Here is a 22,950-nt window from a genome sequence, read left to right on the forward strand (position 1 = left end):
TTCCACAGCCTTCTAACCCATCTCCTAGACTTACAAGTTTTCAAATGATCTCATCATGTCACTCCCCTGGTTAAAAACTTCAGTGACTCCTGACTGAACTACTGGGTAAAGATCTGAATTAAATTACGGTGTAGTTGTCAGAAACAGTAAGAGATAGAAAACAAAAAGTTCCTAGTCTCCAAATTCAAGGAACTGAAAGACTGCTTGTTCTCTGACTCGTGTTCCAAGTCATAAGCAAGTAACCACAGAACCAGTTTGAACCTGTCTGGATCCAGCAGCCGAGCCTGGAAGCCAGGCAGGGACAGCCTCACACCAGCCACCACCAGTAGTCAGGTTCCCACTCCTGCTTCCCACAGCCCACCCATCTCTAGATAGCACAGCTGCAAGTGAACCAATCCGTAAATTTTGAAAATCTGCCAATCCCTGAAATCCACACTTCTCAAAACCCTAGATATTAGTTGTTTCTTCAGAGAGACTGTATTTTTAAGTATCATTCTCTCTTGCTTAGCAAGTAGTAAATTCAGCTTCATTGTTCTACATAATAGAGAGATGGTCTCTTCCTTCAACATTTGAAGATTCCAGTGAGAAGATTTGGCTTGTTTGATAAATTTCAACCTTCACTTCATGGCCTTTCTATGGGACTTTTGGACCAACGAGTGTGTTCACTGAACCCTGCTGGTGTGCAATTCTGACCACTCTCTGGATTCTCAGCTGCAGAAGCTGGTATCAAATTGATCTGAGCTCTTCTATTAGCACCTGGTTGGCTCCCTTGGTAGAGTATGTGACTCTTAATCTCAGAGTTGAGTTCAAGCCCATGTTAGATGTGGAGCGTAGGAAAAAAAAAAGTGACCTAAGCTCTGACTTGTTTCACTTGAGCTCTCATTGCTGAATTTATTTTGTATTCCTAAGATTTTTAAGCATACAGATTTTTAAAAATTGAGATAAAATTGGGGCACCTGGGTGGTTTAGTTGGTTAAGCATCTGACTTTGGGTTTTAGTTCTGGTCATGATCTCAGGGTTGTGAGACTGAGCTCCACATTAGGCTTTGCACTCAGTGGGGTCTGCTTGAAACTCCCTCCCACTCCTTCTGTCCCTCCCCCTACTCTCTCTCTAAATACTTTAAAAAATGAGATAAAATTCATGTTACATAAACTGCCATCTTAATAATTTTAAAGTGTACAATTCAGTGGTTTTGAATATCATACAGATCCTTATATAAAGTAATTCAAGTTTTTAGCTTGGAGGTATGCAATTTGGTAAACAGCCTTGCAAAAATATATTTATTCTTGGGGCACCTGGGTGGCTCAGTGGGTTAAAGCCTCTGCCTTCGGCTCAGGTCATGATCCCAGGACCCTGGGATTGAGCCCCGCATAGGGCTCTCTGCTCCGTGGAGAGCCTACTTCCTCCTCTCTCTGCCTGCCTGCCTACTTGTCATCTCTGTCAAATAAATAAAATCTCAAAGAAAAATAAAAAAAAAATATATATTTATTCTTCTAATAATTATTTTGGCAATAGCTTTACTGAGCTAAAGCTTACATATACTATAAAATTCACCCATTTACAGTGTACAGTTCAGGGACACCTGGGTGGGTTAGTCGGTTAAGCGTCTAACCTTGGCTCAGGTCATGACCTAGGGTCCTGGGATCGAGTTCCACATCAGGCTCCCTGCTTGGCGGGGAGCGTGCTTCTCCCTCTGCCTGCCTCAGTGCCTGCTTGAGCTCTCTCTCTCTTGCTGACAAATAAATAAAATCTTAAAAAATAAAATAAAGTGTACATTTCAATGACTAAGGGTATATTCACAGGTATGTGCCACTATCACCACAATCAATTTTAAAACATTTTAATTATCTCCACAAGAAACCCCATAGGGTGCCTGGGTGGCTCAGTGGGTTGAGCCGCTGCCTTCGGCTCGGGTCATGATCTCAGGGTCCTGGGATCGAGGCCTGCATCAGGCTCTCTGCTCAGCGGGGAGCCTGCTTCCTCCTCTCTCTCTGCCTGCCTCTCTGCCTGCTTGTGATCTCTTTCTGTCAAATAAATAAATAAAATCTTAAAAAAAAAAAAAAAGAAACCCCATAATCCTTTAACCATTGCTCCCTTATCCCTTTTCCAGTTACTATTCTACTTTCTCTCTCTACAGATTTGCCTATTCTGAACATTTAATATAAATAGAACCATATAATATGTGGCCTTTTGTGTCTGGCTTCTTTCACTCAGCATTGTGTTTTCATGTTGTAGCATGTATGGTGTAGTGTGTGTATTTCATTCCTTTTTATGGCCAAATAACATCCTGATTCTAGCAGAATCAAATTACCAACAACTTTAGCTATTTGTCAGCTGATAGACACTTGGATTATTTCAATTTTTTTGCCTAATATGAATAATGTGTCTTTAAACATTAGTGTATAAGTTTTTGTGTAAACATGCTTTTATTTCTCTGTATGTGTGCATATACTTCAGACTGAAATTGCTTGGTCATAAAATCATGCAATGTTTAGCCACTTGGGAAAATGCCAGATTGTTTTCCAAAGCAGCTGCCTCATTTGACAATCCCACCAGCAGGGTAAGAGGGTTAGCGTTTCTCCACATCCTGAAAGATACTTGTTAATGTCTGCCTTTTCGATTATAGTCATCCTAATGGGTGTGAAATAGTTTCTCATTGTAGTATTGATTTGTATTTCCTTGATGACTAATTATGTGAAGCATCTTTTCATGGACTTATTAGTCATCTGTCTATCTTCTCAGAGAAATGTCTGTCTATTCAGATACTTTGCTCATTTTTAAAATGGGTTGTCTTTTTAATGTTCTTTTTATTTTGTCTTTGTCTTTATTCTAAGAGTTTTTCTGTATTCTAAATAAAAGTCTCTCATCAGACACATGATTTACAGATATTTTTTCCCATCCTGTGGGTTGTCTTTCATTTTTTTAAAGACTTTTTATTTATTTGACAGAGAGAGAGAGTAAGCGCGTGCATACAAGGAGGGGGAGCTGCTGAGAGAGAGGGAGAAGCAGGCTCCCCACTGAGCATGAAGCTCGACATGGGGCTCAATCCCAGGACCCCAGGATCATGACCTGAGCCGAAAGCAGATGCTTAACCAGCTGAGCCTCCCAGGTGCCCCTGTCTTTCACTTTTCTTGTTAAATTTTATCTTTTATTTTTATGTCTACTCGATCTTTTTTTTTTTTTTTTTACTTTTAAAAAAAATTAACATAAAATGTAGTCTTTGTTTCAGGGGGACAGGTCTGTGATTCTCCAGTCTTGCACAATTCACAGCGCTCACCATAGAACATACTCACCCTTCCCAATGTCTGTCATCCAGCCACCCTCACTTTCTTGATTGTATCTTTTGAAGAAGAAAGTTTTTAATTTTGATAAAATCCAATTTATCTATTTTTTTCTTTTGTTGCTTGGGCTTTTGGTTTCATATCTAAGAAATTAATCGAAGGTCACAAAGATTTGCTCCTATGGTTTCTTGTGAGTGCTTTATAGCTTCTGCTGTTATATTTAGGTGTTTGATCATTTCAAGTTTATTTTTGTATATGGTATGAGGTAGGGGCCCAACTCCATTCTTCTGCAAGTAAATATCCAGTTGTCTTTGCACCATTCTAGTATGCATTTTAAACAAATACAGGCAATAAAATGTTCTAGGAAAGAAGAGTGAACCAACAAACTCCTTCTTGGAAATAATAAATAAATCTAAGTCATTTAACTGCAGAAGCAGAGATACACAACAAAAAAGGAGAAAGAGCGAGAGCAAGAGTGAGAGGGAGGGAGAGATATATCAATGTATTCTGTTTTTTCAATACCAAGTAATTTCATTTTCATAAGACGTATTTTTGTCAGTACTTTAGCAAACGGCTGATGAGCATGGCATTTGCAAAAGTTAGATTTTTAGATTATAGCTCCAGAATAATCATAGCTATCTTTCCTCCAGAGTTCCAACTGTTTATATTTTATCAACTATTTAAAAGAAGAATTTTCCAGGGTTTTCAAATGAATTTTGATGATTTACCAGTTGATTAAAATTTGCAGAGCACAAGTCTCTGTAACTTGATTGCATCCCAGATACTACTTGACCAAATCATTTTAGAATCTGTGAAGAGATAGAGCTTTTTAAAATGATGTTTTAAAAGCCAGTTCTTTTAAAATACATAATCTTGGGGTAATAGGAAATGAATGAAAATAAATAAATGAATAAAATGATAGTATTTGCCACTCTAAATTACCTTTGGTGTCTTAAAAAATACCACTCCAAACAACTTTTATCACATGTACTAGGAACTATATGATTATTTCATTTAATCCACACAACAATTCTAGGGATGGATATCATAAACTCCATTTTACAGATGAGAAAAATGATTTAACAAGGTCCTAACAATTTTGGTAAAATGTTACTGCCAAGGAATCATGCCTCTTGCTATCCATGTTGTTCCCTCCCACATTGATTCTTGGCTTACTCATGTGATCTTTGATGGACCATATGCAAATTTGATTCTAGCAGAGATCTGATTAAGTGCAATTAAGACTGATTTCTGGGAATGTGTCTCCACCATCTACGGAAGCCTAGTTTAGCATATTTGAGGATGAAAGACCATTTGGAAAAAAGGCTCAGCACTCTAGCAGACCCTCTGGATGAATGTAGCTCCTTGAGTAATCTCAGGAAAAACCTGCAAAACAAATGCACAGTCAACACCCAGAATGGTGAGAGACAGTAAGTCGTTTTTGCCATAAAGCTGGGTCTGGAGGGGTGTGTGTGTGTGTGTGTGTGTGTGTGGTGTGTTTTAAGGCAGCCACAGATTATTGTGTCTAAATAATTTAATTTCCAAATATCTGGAGATTTTTCAGGTATCTATTATTGATTTTTAATTTAATTCTGATGGGTCCGAGAACATACTCTGAGTGACAGCAATACTTTTAAACTAACTGACACTGGTTTATGGTCTAGCTGGTCTTGCTGAACGTTCTGTGTGTACTTTAAAAGAATAAGTACTCTATCCTTATGGGGTGTCCTATATATGCCAATTAGGTAAAGTTAGTTGACAGGGTTGTTCAAGTCTTGATCCTTGCTGATTTTCTAGCCCCTCGTTCTAATTACTGAAAGGAATGTTGACATCTCTGATTACCATTGTAGATATATCTATTTCTTCTTTCAGTTCTGTCAGTTTTTTGCTTCAGTATTTAGTTGCTCCATTATTAGCTACAACACATTCAGAATTGTTGTGTCTTCTTGATGGAAAAGATCATGACGACCTTACTTTTAATCATTATAAATTATCCCTTTTATTTTTTTTTATTTCTTTATTTTAAAGATTCTATTTGTTTATTTGACAGAGAGAGACAGAGAGGTCACAAGTAGGCAGAGAGGCAGGCAGAGAGAGAGAGGGAGAAGCAGGCTCCCCGCCAAGGAGAGAGCCCGATGTGGGGCTCGATCCCAGGACCCTGGGATCATGACCTAGGCCGAAGGCAGGGGCTTAACCCACTGAGCCACCCACCGCCCCAAATTATCCCTTTTAATATTTCTTGTCCTGTAGTCTATGTTGTCTGATATTATAGCCACACCAATATTTTAATGGTTAATGTTACTCCCTGTGGTGAGCAAAAGCTAAAATTCTGGCTCAGTTATTTTGCCTTCCAACTACTATTTCCTGTCAAGCTTCTGGGAGTTTCTGTTCCACAAATGTATCCAGGTTTGGCTGAGAATTTGCAAGTTATTTACATATATGAAACTTGAGAGCTCCTCAACATTCATCCTCAAGCAATAAGATCAAGGCTCTGTGCTTGAATTCTAGTCATGTAGCCCCTTGTCACAAAGAGCTGCTTACTATACATATCTCCAAATATAGTCCCATTCTTTTAAGGGACTTTCTAGTTTTTACATGGCTTGGATATCTTCCAATTCTATTAAGTATTTTTGCCCCAGGTTAATGACTGTTATTTAAAGGAGGATTAGTCTAATATGAGCTAGTTTCTTATTACCAGAAGCAGAAATCTTGTGGAGTCAGTCTACATTCAAAACAAACTGCAAAGAAATCTTAAATTTTGCTCAACTTTACCATTAATATTTCCATTGTAATTCTGAAACTTCAGTATATTGCAGGATAAAACAAAATATTGTTACAAAATTTCGACCATAAGCAAAAAAAGACAAATAGAAAATCGAAGAAATTCAACAAAATCCTCCTAATTTTAAATCTTAATTGGAAATAACAACATGAACTCATGATTAAAAAAAAAACAACAATAAATTTCTAGCTCCGAAAACAAAGAAAGGGCCAAGACATCAATGACACTCATTACAATAAGCACCTTCACATCCTAGACCTGGGTGTCTAACTACAATCCTCTATTAACAGAAATCAGAGCTCAGTGGAGAATCATACTTAATTCTAAGTATGATCAGGGAGAATACAAGGTGAGTCTATGATAGCAAGCCTGTGTGAGAAAGCAGGAAACTGTTCAAAGACTGATGGGAATAACATCAAAAGGACATGGAAGGCTAAATGGACTCTCACTGGCTGAATTCAGACACTATGGGGCGTCAAAGAGGCCATCTATAATGGAAAACAGATGAAATTAATAAAAATCTATAACAAATTGAGAATATATAAGGTGGGACTGACCCTATGAGGAGAAGTAAAGGATAATGACGTGAGGAAAAAATATCTACCACAGAGCTGTGAACTGAAAAATTCCCAGGGCTGAAAGATATTACAGTTCTATCCAGCCAGACTGAGAAATCTTATTGGGTACTTATGGCATATCAAGAAACTACAAGAAAGGAAATGCACTGGCAATAGGGCTAAATTTGCCCTACCGGAATGGCTATTCTAAACCAACCCCAACAAAACTTAAAAATCAAACTCCAGAGGATTAACCTGATCTGGAGCTGACATGACTGTCAGAACAAAACTCAATAGCCTTTAAAAAAGAAAGGAGAATTCAGATTCAATAATGAAACACAATTTCTACTAGGTATTTGAAAAACAGAAAAACATGAGCCATAACTAAAGGAAAAAAATTAATCAATAAGAAAGAGATAAATAACAGATGATGGAAAGAGCAGACAAGGACTTAAAGTCATTATTATAAATACACTTAAGGATTTAAAGGAAAACATGAAGGTAAACAGGCATGAACTGGGAATATAAAGAGAATATAAAGAACCAAACAGAACTTATAGAGCTGAAACTGTAATATCTGAAATAAACATTCACAGGATGGCCTTAACAGTAGATTACATACTACAGAAGAAATGATCAGTGGCCTTGAGTATATTCTAGCTCATCAAACTGAACTTAAGACAAAAAGTAAGGCTGGATGAAAATGTGAGGGGTGATCTTTGCATGTGATGTGTAGGATGATATCAAGTAATCTAATATTCATGAAGTTGAAGCTGAACTAACCTGTATGATAGAAAGCAGGTCAGTTCTTGCCTGGTCACAAGAGAACTTTGGGGGGATGACAGAAATATTTGGCACTTTGATTGTGGTGGTGAATATTAAGGGAGATGCATTTGTCCAAGCTCACCAAACCCTTCACTTGAAATGGTTTCATTTTATTGTTTGTATATTATACCTTGATATAGGTGATTTTTAAAATTCCATAAAATCATAATGAGTAAAGTAAGTAAGAGTGAAAAATACCCATTTGCCACTACTGGAGATGACTAGTACTTGCTAGCTGCAAGTACTAAAAAGGAACTTTAAAAGGTGGAAGACCTGGTAGCATCACCTATTAGGTAACTACTACTAGCATCATTAATAGAGTTGATTAACTTGATAAAAACATCCGTGTGATGAAAAACAGCATCATCTATAAAGTATTCTTGCCTAAAGCACTCATTCAAATCAGGCCTCGAGATTTTTATTTTATTTTTTAAAACATTTTATTTGTTTATGTGAGAGAGAGAGAGACAGTGAGAGAAAGTATGAACGAGGAGAAAGTCAGAGGGAGAAGCAGACTCCCCGTGGAGCTGGGAGCCCAATGTGGGACTCGATCCTGAGACTCCAGGATCATGACCTGAGCTGAAAGCAGTCGCCCAACCAACTGAGCCACCAGGTGCCCCATGGCCTTGAGATTAAAAAAACAAACAAACAAACAAACAACTCATTATGTTATGTTAGTCACCACACAGTACATCATCAGTTTTTGATGTAGTGTTCCATGACTCATTGTTTGCATAGAGCACCTAGTCAGGCCTCTAGCTTTAACTTCTATTATATAGAACAGAAACAAACATACAAAGCCAATATTGCATAATATCAATGGTTGAATTTAGCATATGAGAAATATGTATTTACTCTTCATCTTTTATATGTTGTTGAAAATTTTCACAATAAAAATGAAAGAAAGTGATTAGTCAAAAGGTCTGCTGACATATTATGTTACATGAGCACAGTGAAAACCTGCAATAACAGGACCAGAGGTGACGTAAATCTGAATATAACACAACTGGAAATTCTGTCTTTATAGTAGGCTCATCCTTAGCATTTCCTTAATCTTGAGGTGGATGAGGCTTCACATTTTATGCAACTGAAATTTTTAGGTTTCTCCTAGCGCATGCTGGTAAGGGTATTGATTGTCATTTTTTGAGTCACTGAGGTACAAGGATGACATAATTCTGAATTCCCAACAGAACCTTATAGGATGACAATTTAAAAGAAAATGTGTTTATATAGATAATAAGTGATATTTCTTGGTTTTGTTAATTCACTTTGTTATTGTACTTTGGATTTCAAATGCACATTCAATTCAGATTTTAAAAATATAGTTAATATCTTGGGACACCTGGGTGGCTCAGTCGGTTAAGCCGTTGCCTTCAGCTGCGGTCATGGTCCAAGGGTCCTGGGATCGAGTCCCACATTGGGCTTCTTGCTCGGAGGGGAGCCCGCCTCTCTCTCCCTCTGCCTGCAACTCTGCCTGCTTGTGCTCTCTCTCTCTCTCACTCTTTCTGACGAATAAATAAATAAATAAATAAATAATAAAAATATAGTTAATATCTTTTTTTAAAAGATTTTATTTATTTATTTGACAGAGATCACAAGTAAGCAGAGAGGCAGGCAGAGCGAGAGGAGGAAGCAGGCTCCCCACTGAGCAGAAAGCCCGATATGGAGCTCAATCCCAGGACCCTGAGCTGAAGAAGGAGGCTTAACCCACTGAGCCACCCAGGTGCCCCAATATAGTTAACATCTTTTTTTTTAAAAGATTTTATTTATTTATTTGACAGAGAGAGAGATCACAAATAGGCAGAGAGACAGACAGAGAGAGAGATGAGGAGAAGCAGGCTCCCTGCTGATCAGAGAGCCCCATGCGGGACTGACCTGAGTCGAAGTTAGAGGCTTAACCCACTGAGCCACCCAGGCGCCCCTATAGTTAACATCTTAAAGAAAGAATCATATTGTCTATAGTTCCTTCAGGAGGCCTCACCCCAAATGTGAGTTACTAAAAATTTCTGGGTATCTTTGACCTCTTACATTAAATTTCTCCTCTTTGTGTCTCCTCACTGTCAAAAAAAAGAGAACTGCCCTCAATCCAAATAAAAGGAAAAATCTAAACATGCAAAAAATAATGGTGTTCTGGAACAACATAAGTCATGTACAGCTTCCAAAAAGATGGTATTTAAAATTCTTGGTCTCTTGGCAAGCTACGTTTAAAATAGGAATGCTAAGTCAGATGAAGACTGTGTGTGTCTGTGTGACAAAAGGCATTTCAAAAAATTCAAATACCTAAATATCAGGTTAAGAAGACTGTTATTAAAGTTTAACTTAAGCAGCTATTACTTTGTTTCAATTCTTGAATTTGTCAGCGGATGCAAACAGTACCACATCTAATACAAAGATCTTTGTAACTATCATAGAGATCATAACAATAGAACAAAGGTGTGTTTATCACTGTGTGTACAGTATATGCTCATCAGTATCTAGCACATGGCAGGTATTCATTAAGTATCTGTTAAGTTAATCAATTAGCAAATCTATGACACATTAACCAGCCAATAATTAATTAATCACTATATAAACCTTATTCTTTGGAAAAGCACAGACCATTTATATTTTGATTTCTTATGTTTGGAAAAAGTTTATTACAGAGTGCCATGAAGGCTTTTATTCTAATTGGCAACACTGAATGGAAACACAATATAGAAAAGACTGGATCACATAGATTAGCCAACAAGGAAGAGTAACAGTCATGTTGGTTGGAGTTATAAACCAAACATGAAGGATATAATGGAATTTTAACCAGCTTTTTCCCTTTTGATTAGGTATTTATAATAAAGTAAATAACTACTAAATGGAAAGAGAAAATCCAATGCAAGTGATGTACAGGCAAAGGGAAGAAAGGAGGAATCTATACAACCTACTAATGTCGATTCTTCTGAAGGTTCTTGTGGTCAAGTCTATCCAAAAACCTCATTATGACCGTCTGGTAAGTACTACCCCAATACTACACTCACATATTTGCCATCTAATTTTAGCTGGGTATTCTTTATATCTGATATGTGAAAATCGAATGAGACATCATTTTAAGACCATAGTAGGATTAACTATATTTCATAGATATTTGAAGCTGAGATAATAGATCCAGCATCATGGTTTTTAGCATATTCCGTATTTTTGGTAAGAAAATTATCTCTGAGAATGTAGACTCAAATACTGGTATTAGGAAAAATGAGACAATCTGTTGTGGAAATCTCACTTCATATTTTTAGCTTTAAGCTAACAAACACAGGGCTGTTTAGCACACTCACAGAAATAACAGGTCATTGAGCCTAAATGCAGACTTGTGTGACCAATACCTACTACTGCTACTCCTGGGGGTTTGGTGGAGGGACGGTACCAGACAGTAACACCATGGAGGGAGTTTGGAAATAGAAAATACAAGACAGAACACACCCTTCAGAAAACTTCTGAGACTTGTCCTGTTCCACCAGGGCTCCAAAACTGGCTTCACTCAGAGTATGGAGAAACAAACAGCAGGAGAAACTCATACACAGGCCAGTGTCTCTCAGACCAGGCGAAGGCCTGCCAGCAGTACTTGGCTGGTACCCTAGGGTAGTGGCTTAGCCTGACCGAGTTCAGAGTGGAAAACGACTATTTATTGTACACCCTGCCCTCTTCACTGTAGAGGCAGTGGATCATGTGTCAGGGACAAAGGCAAGTTAGGTTTACTGGGGTTTCTCTATACCAGGCAGATGGCAAGCCTTCCTGGTTCAGATCACTTCCGTGGGGTTGTGCCAAAAACAAGCTCACATTCCCTCTGTTTGCCTAAGCTGCCTCTCCCCTCACCCTCCCCTTCCCCCTCAACCAACCAAGGAAACACTTCCTCAAAACCTCTAGAATCCTGAGGGGATATATGAAAATCACTAGTTTAGATTAACCCTCAACCAATCTCTTGTAGAGAGACGCTGGCGGTATCTTGTACACTTACAGTGCCACACTGTGTCCCAGGGGAACTTCTCTCATTGGGCAAATGACTCTTAGAGAGTATTTCCCAATGCCAGGCTCAAGTCTTCCTCCTTCTTCCTTTGGTTCAAATTATGCCTCTTGACATTACATGGCATAAATCTTGTGCTATCCCTGCTTCTCTAATTAAATACTGCTCATCTGTCAACACCCATCTCAAATTCTACCTCTTCTGTGTTACCTGCCCTGACAACTTCTCCCACAGTGGTCTCTGTGTCCTCCGGGTTCCTTAAGTATTAAGAGTACTTGTGTGGACCACGCCTTGGCATTTATGTTTTACAGTCTCAGCTATCTTTGGCACTCTTTATGCCTTCCTAACAGGAAAATATTCTCCTTGAGGTCTGGATAGTCTGTCTTTCTAAGATGTCTACTTTCTAACATCCCTTCAACATGTTGCACTGGGTAGGTAACGATACACAAGCGTGCACAGGTCATCCATGAACTGGTCCTAACCACAATAATTTTTGCTTACTTCCTATCATTATTTCTTCAAAAAACCTCCACTCTAAACAAATCAAACTGCCTAATTGTATCCTATGTCTTCTGCCTTTGCAAATAATATCTTTCTTTCCATCTCAACCTCTCTGCCACCAGGTCAGGGAATATTACTCTAGGGTACATGAACTTCTGGACACTGTACACAAAAATGTGTGGGTTTTTTTTGTGTGTGTGTGTTGGGGGGGGAGAGAAGGTTTCACACTTTCATACACCATCCTCAATAGGGTTCCATGACCCCTCACCAAAAGATGAAAATCTATTGTTAGGTTTTTTGCCTTAAGCAGATACTTAACCAAGTCTCTCTTTTTAAAAGATCAGATTTTGCCTCTGAACCATAATGAGAGGGGCAAAAACCAATTTTGCCCCTCCCATTATTGGGGAGGACTTTTCAAGGCTCTAAATATATATATATATATCAATTTTATGCCATTAATTTTACTGATTTATTATGTTCCTTGTGAAAACTTTAAAATTAGTATCTTTATCGTGGTATAATTCTTCTGTTAATTTTTCTTGATTATAAACTCTCCAGATAACAGGTTCAGTGTCTTTTTGTTACACGCACTGTCTTGCAGGAAGCAGATATCAAAAATAAAACTCCGGACACAGATAAAGTTGCTGAGTCATCTTCAAATTAAGCAGTGGATAGCAGCTGAATTCTACACGTATACACCACAGCTGTGATATTGTTGGAGCTGGGGAAAATGCCCCAGTGAGCTGCCACCTCACCTCTGCTTTACGAATATTTTCTCTGGCTTCATCTATTTTCTGTTCCAGCTCTGCTCGGCTTTGTTCTGACACTGCAACTCCATGACATTCCAGATCATCTAAAACCTATTAAAGAAAACAGGAAAATAATGACTTTTTTCTTTTTGTCTTTTTTTGCTTAAGTGATTACAGTATTCAGGTAATTTAAAAGGCTTCAGTGACAAGTGGTCACAATTCCTCTTTTAATGTTTAATTTTTTCACTTATTTTTTAATTAAAAAAAAAACCTTTGCGATATAATTATACAAAGTTGCAAAAGTAGTACAGAAAGTTCCCCCACCCCTTCACCCAAGGCAACAATTTATAGAACAGTACTATAATATAAAAACCAGGAAACTGACATTGGCACAATCTACAAACCTTACTTGGATTGCATGTTTTGATATGCATACTTCAATTTCTTAATTTCTAAAAATTAAATGAATACAGGGCTGCCTGGGTGGCCCCATTGGGCTCAGACCCTGCTCTAGCATCCTGGGAACCAACCCGCATTGGGACTCTGTTCAGTGGGGAGCCTGCTTCTCCCTCTCCTTCTGCCCCTCCCCTGTTCCTGCTCTCTCTAATACATAAATAAAAATCTTCTAAAAAAATTATATGCAGGGACACCTGGGTGGCTCGGTGGGTTCATCCTCTGCCTTCAGCTCGGGTCGTGGTCCCAGGGTCCTGGGATCGAGCCCCGCATCAGGCTCTCTGCTTAGCAGGGAGCCTGCTTCCTTCTCTCTCTGCCTGTCTCTCTGCCTACTTGTGATCTCTCTCTGTCAAATAAATAAATAAAATAAAATTTAAAAAAAATTATATGCATACAAAGTTCTGTTGTAAAACAACAACTAATAAAAAATGGCAGAAAGTCTCATATTTGCACATCCCACTATATGCCCCCACCCCAGATAATTACTGTCCCATCAATTTACATGTATTTTTTGAACTATTTCTTATATATCTGATCCTAGAACTGTTAATATGTAAAATATAACTTAGATATATTAGAGTTATGGAATTTAAGATAGAGAGATTAGTAGCTCAATCTAATCATTATGACCCCTTATAAGCAGAGAACTTCCTCTGGCTGGAATCAGATGAGAGACCAGCCAAAAAGGAAGTCAGGGAGTTGATTCCAAGCATGGGAAGGATTCAGTGCATCATTGCTGGCTCTGATATGTAGAAGCCCATGTGCAAGGATCAGAGAGAGTAGCCTCCAGGAGCTAAGGGTAGCTCCCAGATGACAGGAAAGAGTATGGACCTAGGTCCTACAGTTATTAGGAACTAGATTCTCATAACAACCTGAATGAACTTATAAGTGGGTTCTACACTAGAGGCCAGCCTAGCTAGCTAAAACAATGTCATTTTGGCCTTGTTAGAGCCTGAGCAGTAAAATCAGGCAAGCCCATCCAGATGTCTGACCTACAGAACTGTGAGATAAAATATTTGCACTGTTTTAAGCTACTAAATTCATGGTAATTTGTTATGGCACATATAGAAAATGGACACAACCATCAAATACAATGTTTCCTCTAAGTTTCAGGAAGACATCCTTGTTAGGATGAAAAATTCTTTATCTTGCTGGCTATGACTTTTGTTTTACTTTTTAATCACTAAGAGATAACTTTATCATTTGATTTTTTGGTAATTATAAAAGTAATCATAGAATTTTTCGTATTTATTTGGTAAATGCAATTTATTATGCTGATAAATTTTCTAGTGTTGAATCATCATGGCACTCTAATTAGTCATGTGCTTAAAATATAACTAGATTCATTTTTATTACAATTTATTTAGCATTTTTATAAGTTATATCTTTGTTAGAAATCAATAGACTATGTACTTCTAGACTCTTTTTTGTTCCATTTATCTGTAAGTCCATTCTTTTTTTTTTTTTTAAAGAGGATTTCTCTTTCTTTTTATTAAAAAAATTTTTTTTTTTTAAAAATTTGATAGACAGGGATCACAAGCAGGCAGAGAGGCAGGCAGAGAGAGGAAGGGAAGCAGGCTCCCCGCTGAGCAGAGAGCCCGACTCGGGGCTCAATTCCAGGACCCTGGGATCATGACCCGAGCCGAAGGCAGAGACTTAACCCACTGATTCACCCAGCGCCCCTATGGTAGAGCATTTTAACAAAAAAAAAGTCTCTTTTGTGTTTAACATTTTGAAGTATAAAGCTGCAGTAACTCATCTAATTACAATTTATTGGATATATGGTAGACAGAGAACTTGTCTCTAGTTCACAAATTCTTTGAGATAAACTGTGTTAGAGAAACTGCACTCAAGAAGCCTCATCTCTCTATGAATCTCATTTACATGACCAGATTCTGAAATTTATACTGCAGTCTGACACCAGGTTTGGAGAGATTTGGGGTAAAGAGGCGAGTTTTATTATGCATGCAAGAGGGATGTAAACTGTTATAACCAGAAGGTAGACTGGAAGACTGGGTTGTTTTTTTTTTTTTAGATTTTATTTATTTGACAGAGATCACAAGTAGGCAGAGAGGCAGGCAGAGAGAGAGGAGGAAGCAGGCTCCCTGCTGAGCAGAGAGCCCGATGTGGGGCTTGATCCCAGGACCCTGGGATGAAGGCAGAGGCTCAACCCACTGAGCCACCCAGGTGCCCCAAGACTGTTTTTGAAAAAAAAAAAAAATTACTACAGTATTTCCCATTCCACATATTCTTCTAGAACCTTGCTATTTCCCTACCAAGAAGTGGAGTTTATGTTCTCTCTCCCTGAACCTCAACACAAGGCCTTTGTGACTGCTAGTTAACAAAAAAATGACACAGTAATAAATATCATGTTATTTCTGAGACTAGACCAGAAAAGATAACATAGCTCCTACTTGGCTCATTCTTGGGACTCAAACCTTTGGGGCCCTGTGCCACCATGTAACGGCTAAGCTGAAGTCACTGTGCTGGAGAGACCATAGAGAGACCAAGATGCATGAGGAGCTCCAGCTGTTCTAGTTCCCAGCTATCAAGTCCTCCTGTTCCAAGCACCAGATATTTCAGTGGGGAGGCCTGTGAGGTGACTTGAGCACCAGTCTTTATCTGACTGTAACCACATGGGAGACTCCCCAGTGACAAGTGGCAAGCTAAGTCCATCCAATCTCCAGAGTGCTAAGAGACAATTAAAAATGCTCTTTTTTGTGGCATGAAGTTTGAGGTGTTTTGTTTTACAGCATTAGATTAGTGGAACATTGAACTCAGGATCCCTGTGAGACAGTAAAAAGAAGTCAAAGCAGGCAAGAGAATATATGTATACACAGAAAAAAGGTCTAATGTTGGAGATATTAATTTATGATTTGTGGTAAGTGAAACCATGGCATTGGTTAAGAGTGCCTATAATAAGAAGAAAGAATAAGAAGAGAGCCTAATACAGAACTCTAAGAAATTTAAATATTTAAATATGAAGTGAAGAAAAAACCTACCAAAGAATATAAGAATGGCTAGAGAGGCAGAAGGAAAACCAGGACAATGTTAAGTCATGGGTAACTAGAGAAGAGGGCGTTTCAACACAAAGGGAGTTGTCGATTATGATGAAACTGCCAACAGGTTTTGAGAAATAAAAGTATCTATTTTGGATTTAGCAACACACACCACTGGTTATTTTGGCAAGTGAAGTCTGTATGAAGTGTGAGGGAAGGGAAAGTAGGAAAAGTCCAAATATTATGGGCTAAAAAATAAGTGAGGTTAGGAAACCTAGACATGAATAATTCTTTTAATAAGCTGGATGTGAAGGTAAAGAAAAAGTTATAAATAAATGGAAATTATAAAAAGCTTACTATACCTTGTGCTTAGAGTTTAGCCTTGAATATACATTTTTTTGGTGTTTAATTTTAGTTTTTAAATTTTTAATTTAATTTTATTTAGCTCTTCTGGATCTTGAACTCACGATCCTGTGATTAAGGGTTGCATGCTCTACTGACTGAGCCAGCCAGGTGCCCCTTTTAAAGATACACTTTCATGGACTCTACAGTTAAGTCTTCAAAAATTTTATCTTGGTCATTAAAAGCTTAATTCAACACAGGCATGTCTCTTCTACTACCTGAAAGATGGTAATACACTATCACTAGCTTTTCTTAGAAAATTTTATGGCAAAATAAATTACTGTGTTGCTGCTTGAAAGGCTTAAGGAATTTCCAAGCTAACTAGATAGCTGAGAGCATACTGCTGAGTGGCTGAAATTACAGAAAAAACATAAAGATATTTTTCACATTAATAAAACTCAACTCCTTAAATTGGTTTGACATTAGCTAAATGTCGCCTAAGACTCTATTATACTTACCCGCTGTTGGTGAACAATGTTTTTGTGCTCACGTGCCACACGTGTGGCCCATTTTCGAGCCTCCTTGTTTAGACTGTGCTCCTCTGTGGTCCCAGTTTCTGATTCTAATTGTCGGCTCTACAACATAAGAGAGAACAGAGACAACACATCATTATGCCTATTGAAATCACTACTGTTTGTAGGTGGACCAGAGAGCCTTCACTTAATCAGCCCTCAAAACAAGCCCTGCTCCACTGTGGGAAGCAATGTCTCAAATCAGAACATTAGCAGGACGGTATGAAACCATAAATGAACACCGGATTTTTCAGTTTGCACTGTTTAGTATTGGAGCTTCACCTCTAATACTGTGGACTGATCCATTTTGGGTGTGAAAAAAGCTAGCTAAACAAAGAAAAAAAAAAGTATTTATGCCGACTTACCATGACACTAAAATGGTTACATAGGTAAAATGAAAACAACTCAAATGTTTTAATGGGATTTAAAAAAAGAATCAATGGATAAAAGTGAAGAGAACAAAACAATACAATAACAGTAACACAACCTCTTTGTCCACAAAAATACTGGATTTATTTCTTTTTTAAAAGATTTTATTTATTTATTCGACAGAGAGAGAGAGATCACAAGTAGGCAGAGAGGCAGGCAGATAGAGAGGGGGAAGCAGTCTCCCTGCTGAGCAGAGAGTCCAATGTGGGGCTCAATCCCTGAGATCATGACCTGAGCTGAAGGCAGAGGCTTTAACCCACTCAGCCACCCAGGCACCCAAGATACTAGGTTTAAATTATTAAATTAGTTTCAGGTCCATCACCAATTCACCCAAAACCCTCAAACTAGGTTTTGCCCTTCCTCTGGACTTTAATATCATACGAGAGGGGTGCTTCATTAAATGATCAGTAAGTGTTTCTTCTAGCCCTAAAATACTACTATTCTGTTTCACAAAGAACAAACTGCAAAATTTAAATTAGCAGTATTAATAGTTAGCCCCTACTATACAAAGTATCATGAAAAGTGCTTCACATAGCTTCTATAACAACCTCATGAGGTCATTCATACAGCCATCTTATAGAAAAGGAAACTGAGGCTCAGATGTTAAAATGTCTAGTGTCTATCAGATATTACATGTTACAACATGTAATATTTATACAGGTCTGATTTCAGAATTAGAGCTCTTAACCACTAAACTATTTTAATTTTTTCTAAACTCTTAAGAACCCATGGAAAAAGACATCAAATAATTGGGAAAACAAACAATCTCTTAAATACGAATTAATCCAAGAGGATTTTAATACAAAAAAGAAGCAAAATTTTACAGTGGGAAGATCTTGGAAAACTGACTTTTGCAAGGCCACACAGCTCAAAATTGGAAGAGTAAGTAGAATTTGGCTGTATTAAAAAATATTTCTGCTGGGGGGATTATAAGCAAGGTTCAAAAACTTTCACTCTATGCAGACATTTCAACTAAAGCTAGATTACACAATGATAAATGCACTGAAACAGAGCAAAAGAATCAAAATCAAAATCTAACCAATTTCACAACTGATTCATTCTTTGGGCTATTAGAAATCTGGGACCCATCTTTATTATTGTATTTTGCTTTGTAAGAGGATCTAGGCATTTACATTTTAATCCATTCTCAGAAGTCAAGGTTTATAATGTTAAATCTACATTAACCAGAGGAATCTAATGTATAAATGGAATGCAAGAAATGTGTATTCTGAAGAGCCCAGGCATAGGTTTTTAAGTCAGACTTAGTTTTCATTCTATGTCCTTTATTATCTTTATGATCTTGGACATGTTTTTAATCTGAGTCTTAAGTCACATTTGAAAATTGGTGAAAATGCCAATCTCATAGGGATTGTTAAGAAAAAAGTAGCTCATATTATAAACATTCTCTTACACTAACTATATAATTAAGTATCCAATAAGTGGTAATTGTTAATGCTGAACACCCAGTTGAAAATAACTTGAAACAAAATATTGTTAATATTAGTAAAAAATTCCACATAATTCCTAGGTTTTTGCTAGCCCAAAGAATGAATTAGAAACAAGACTGAAATATTGAAAGATCAAGGCAGATCTCAAACAGAATGAACTTATATGGAACAGAATCGAGGAGAAAGAAGACAACTGATGGAGAAATTATATTTTTATCACGGAGCAACATTTAAGGAATAGGTAAGTGTGTTAAATGTGTACTGGCTACAGACAGGTCACAGCCCTAGTTGCTCACACATAATCTCTACCTTTCCACTGAGTATTTCCTGAGCTTTCTCTTTGGGTTTACTATTCCTCAGATGGGAGTGTCCAATGATTAGGACAGACAACAAATGCCACTGATTGGGAGATGATTCTGTGATTCAAATTCAAATTAAATTTTTTTTCGTGAATTCTAAAATCAAGCCATGGAAAGAAATGTGGAAGCTACCTATAACTCAGGGTCTAGACAAATGAGAATTTCATACAAGGCAAACACAACCCAGATGTTAAACAACACACAGAGGAATGTTCTAATGCCACCTCTACCATCCAAGATTGCTGTAAATCAAGATCTAGTGTAGACCAGATGGTGATGTTAGCAGCGGCTGATTCTAGCAAAGGAACTGCTAGTGACTGCTTCTTTTTGAAATGTTAGCTAATTTGATCCCTAGTTCAAACTCTTAACATTTTTCCTTTACTTCTTAAAAATGCATTTGAAACATAAGAGAATAATAACATATATAAGCTATTAAGCACAACATTTTAAAGCACATTGCTATCTGCCTAAAGCAAAATATGAGAATTTAAAAATTATGTATCAAAAAGCACTACAGCCTAGCTCTGAAAAAGTTCACTTATTGAACTTGATTATTTTAAAAAGAGACATATGTAATAATACCACAAGTCTCAGAAAAATGGTGGCACAAAAATAATTCAAGTAAATTAACTGAAGAGAAATGATATAAGCACTTTTCTAGCAGCTTTTTTAAAAATTTATTTGACATAGAGAGAGAGAGATTACAAGCAGGCAGAGCATCAGGCAGAGACAGAGGGGGAAGTAGGCTCCCCGCTGCACAGAGAGCCTGATGCGGGGCTGGATCCCAGGATCCTGAGATCATGACCTGAGCTGAAGGCAGAGGCTTAACGCACTGAGCCACACAGGCGCTCCTCCTATCATCTTTTAAGTACAGGACTGGTAATTTTTCATTTGTCATTTGTCAGCTTGGGTATATGACAAGTTAGGCCAACTAAATGTGATTCTTGAGATCTTTGGAAATATCAGATTTTAGAAATCATACACATTTTACTAAAAAAAAAATTATAAAAGCAGATGGGTCTTTTTCCGTTCCCTCTGAGTAAAATAACTTCCTTATTGTTTTTTGTATTGTCCTTCAAATCTCAGGTCACACGTATAGGGGGAGGGGCAGAGGGAGAGAATCTTCAAGTAGACTCCTCCAATTCAAGTAGAGCACAAAGCCCAACACTGCTGAATCCTACAACCCAAGAGCTCATCATGACTTGAGCTAAAACCAAGCCAGACGACTGAGTGAGCCACCCAAGCGCCTCAGCGGTTACCTTTAAACAGTGGCAGTTTAGGTGAAAACTTTCTACAACATTCTTTTTTTATAATTAGAAAACTATACAGCTATGTTAATTTTTCTAAAAGGGTATTATTTATTGCATATTTAAGCTCTGTGCTAACTGCTTTACAAACATTATTTAGCTCTCAAAATAATCCTAACAATGATTCTCAATTTATAGGTATGGAATTCTAGGCTTAGAAAGGGTATGTGTCTTTTTTTAAAGCCAGTATATGGTGAATGTAGAGCTTGTATTGAGTTCTCTTTGACTTCAGATTCCTTGCTACCTTAAAACTGTATTGTCTCACTAATTGTTCTATATAGTTAATACCAATATTGATAAAATAAAGGCAGTAATATTGAAGAAGATATTGTTAAAATACAAATTTCCTTTGAATGAAGCTTTGGCTAGGCCATTTACTTAGAGGTAAGACAGCTTTTGCTTTCACTTCATTTTTAGAAAAACAAAAGCCATGTTTCATATGAGTTTAAAAAGGCCTTCAGAGCCTTAGCAATGTTAAATTTTTTGAAAGTTCCCAATTTTTTACAGAATATAAATACTAGTCTTTTCAAATTTATAAAGTTATTAAATAAATTTAAAGAACTACATGACAGAAATTAACATTCTACTATTATAGATATATCAGTTTTTAAGTTATCTTAACTATTTGTCCTTAAGATATGATTTCAGTTCACTTTAGGATTAACATAAGGGCATAGAAGGTTAAGACAGGCATCTGAGCATATGCTCAGAGGGCAAATTGAGTAGGGATATAAAGATGATTTCATACAAGAAACACTGTCATATGGACGCCTGGGTGGCTCAGTTGGTTGGACGACTGCCTTCGGCTCAGGTCATGATCCTGGATTCCTGGGATCGAGTCCCGCATCAGGCTCCCAGCTCCATGGAGAGTCTGCTTCTCTCTCTGACCTTCTCCTCGCTCATGCTCTCTCTCACTGTCTCTCTCTCAAATAAATAAATAAAATATTAAAAAAAAAAAAAAAGAAACACTGTCATAATTTTCCAAGTCTGTTACCAAAATATAACCATTTGAAAGAGAGAAAAAGAGATGGTCATACATAATGAATGAAAACTAGCATTTACATAGCAAAATACTAGCGTTTCAACCTAATTTCAAAAGATAATGTTAGGGTTGTCAAGCCAATGTCATATGCCAAGAACAATTCAGTTATTAACCCTCATTCAAGGGATTTGTACTAGTATTTTTCAGCTTATTGGTATATATTTATTGTGTTAAATATTTAATCCACTTTAGTTTTTATGAAATTTAATAATATATTGTTAATTATTTCAAGAAAATTATTTTTACCTGTTTTACTCTTCAAGTAAAAAGCATCTGGATCTGCATAGGTTATTATATTTCTAGTACTCATGTTTAGACAGGCTCATGGTCCTATAATTTTGAAATTCACAATGCTCTGAAAATCACAGGTGTTTTAGGTAAGTTTGGAGCCACAGCTCAGGTGTGGCAAAATGTGACTTGAACCAAAGAGACGTTATTTATAGTTTTTATTTATTTCACTTGGTATAACTACTCAAATGTTTTACTGTAAAAATACTATGCTTGATCATGAGGTCCTTCCCCTTGTTTAGGGTATTATACAATATATGGTATATGGATCACCCTTCTAAAACCTAAAAAAGTCTGTTATTTTGTTTTTTTAAATGTTTTATTTTTAAGTAATCTCTACACCAAACATGGGGCTTAAAATCACAACCCCAAGATCAAGAGTCCCATGCTCTACCAACCGCGCCAGTCAGGTGCCCCTAAAAATCCAGGATATCTATGTTATTTTATTTATTCATTTTCAAGATTTTATTTTTAAAAAATATGGAACACTTCATGAATCTGCATGTCATCCTTGCACAGGGGTCATGCTAAACTTCTCTGTATTGTTCCAATTTTAGTATATATGGTGCTGAAGCAAGTACTGAAAAATTTTAAGTTTTGAAACACATCTGACCTGAAGGTTTTTGTTGGGAGACTGTGAACCTCTAAGTCACATATTTTAAATATATCATACAACTTGGAAAGGAGTGGAGCAGTGCTCTTCATGAATCATAACTTATTCTGACTATACTCGGAGAGTAGCAGGAGATCACAACTGGGTTGAGTGTGCGTAGTCCCTCCGGGAAACAAACGGGAGCTATTAGATACCAAAGGTAAATTTAAGAGAAAAACCTGTCCTTCAGTCATGCCATGAAAATAAGACAAAACAACAACAACAACAACAACAACAAAAGCGCTGTTTCTGACACTCTCTAGGTATATCTAGAGCCCGACTGGTTGGAACAGCCACAAGAGGAGTACGCCTTTACTCTGGCAGCTCTCACAGAGATTCTGCTTTAAGAGCTATAATCACAAGCTAAATAAAAAAG

The 22,950-nt window shown here is 37.3% G+C and overlaps 1 protein-coding gene and 1 non-coding gene across 5 annotated transcripts in view; both read right to left on the reverse strand.

Moving 5' to 3' along the window:
• The window catches only part of FCHSD2 (FCH and double SH3 domains 2), a 295,400-nt gene that overhangs the window by 26,215 nt on the left and 246,235 nt on the right, over positions 1-22,950 (reverse strand). For all 4 annotated transcript variants that reach the window (XM_045071389.1, XM_045071387.1, XM_045071388.1 and 1 more), the window contains 2 exons: positions 16,996-17,112; positions 12,690-12,794 (listed from right to left, as the gene is read on the reverse strand). In XM_045071389.1, coding sequence (XP_044927324.1) covers positions 12,690-12,794; positions 16,996-17,112 — 222 coding nt within the window. The remainder of the gene's footprint in view (positions 1-12,689; positions 12,795-16,995; positions 17,113-22,950) is intronic.
• Positions 22,397-22,499, reverse strand: LOC123389607. The gene has a single exon (XR_006604230.1). It is a non-coding gene; the product is annotated as a U6 spliceosomal RNA (small nuclear RNA).

This window comes from Mustela putorius, unplaced genomic scaffold (genome assembly GCF_011764305.1).
Source record: "Mustela putorius furo isolate JIRA1106 unplaced genomic scaffold, ASM1176430v1.1 tig00003987_pilon_pilon_pilon, whole genome shotgun sequence".
In the NCBI taxonomy this organism is placed as follows: domain Eukaryota; kingdom Metazoa; phylum Chordata; class Mammalia; order Carnivora; family Mustelidae; genus Mustela; species Mustela putorius.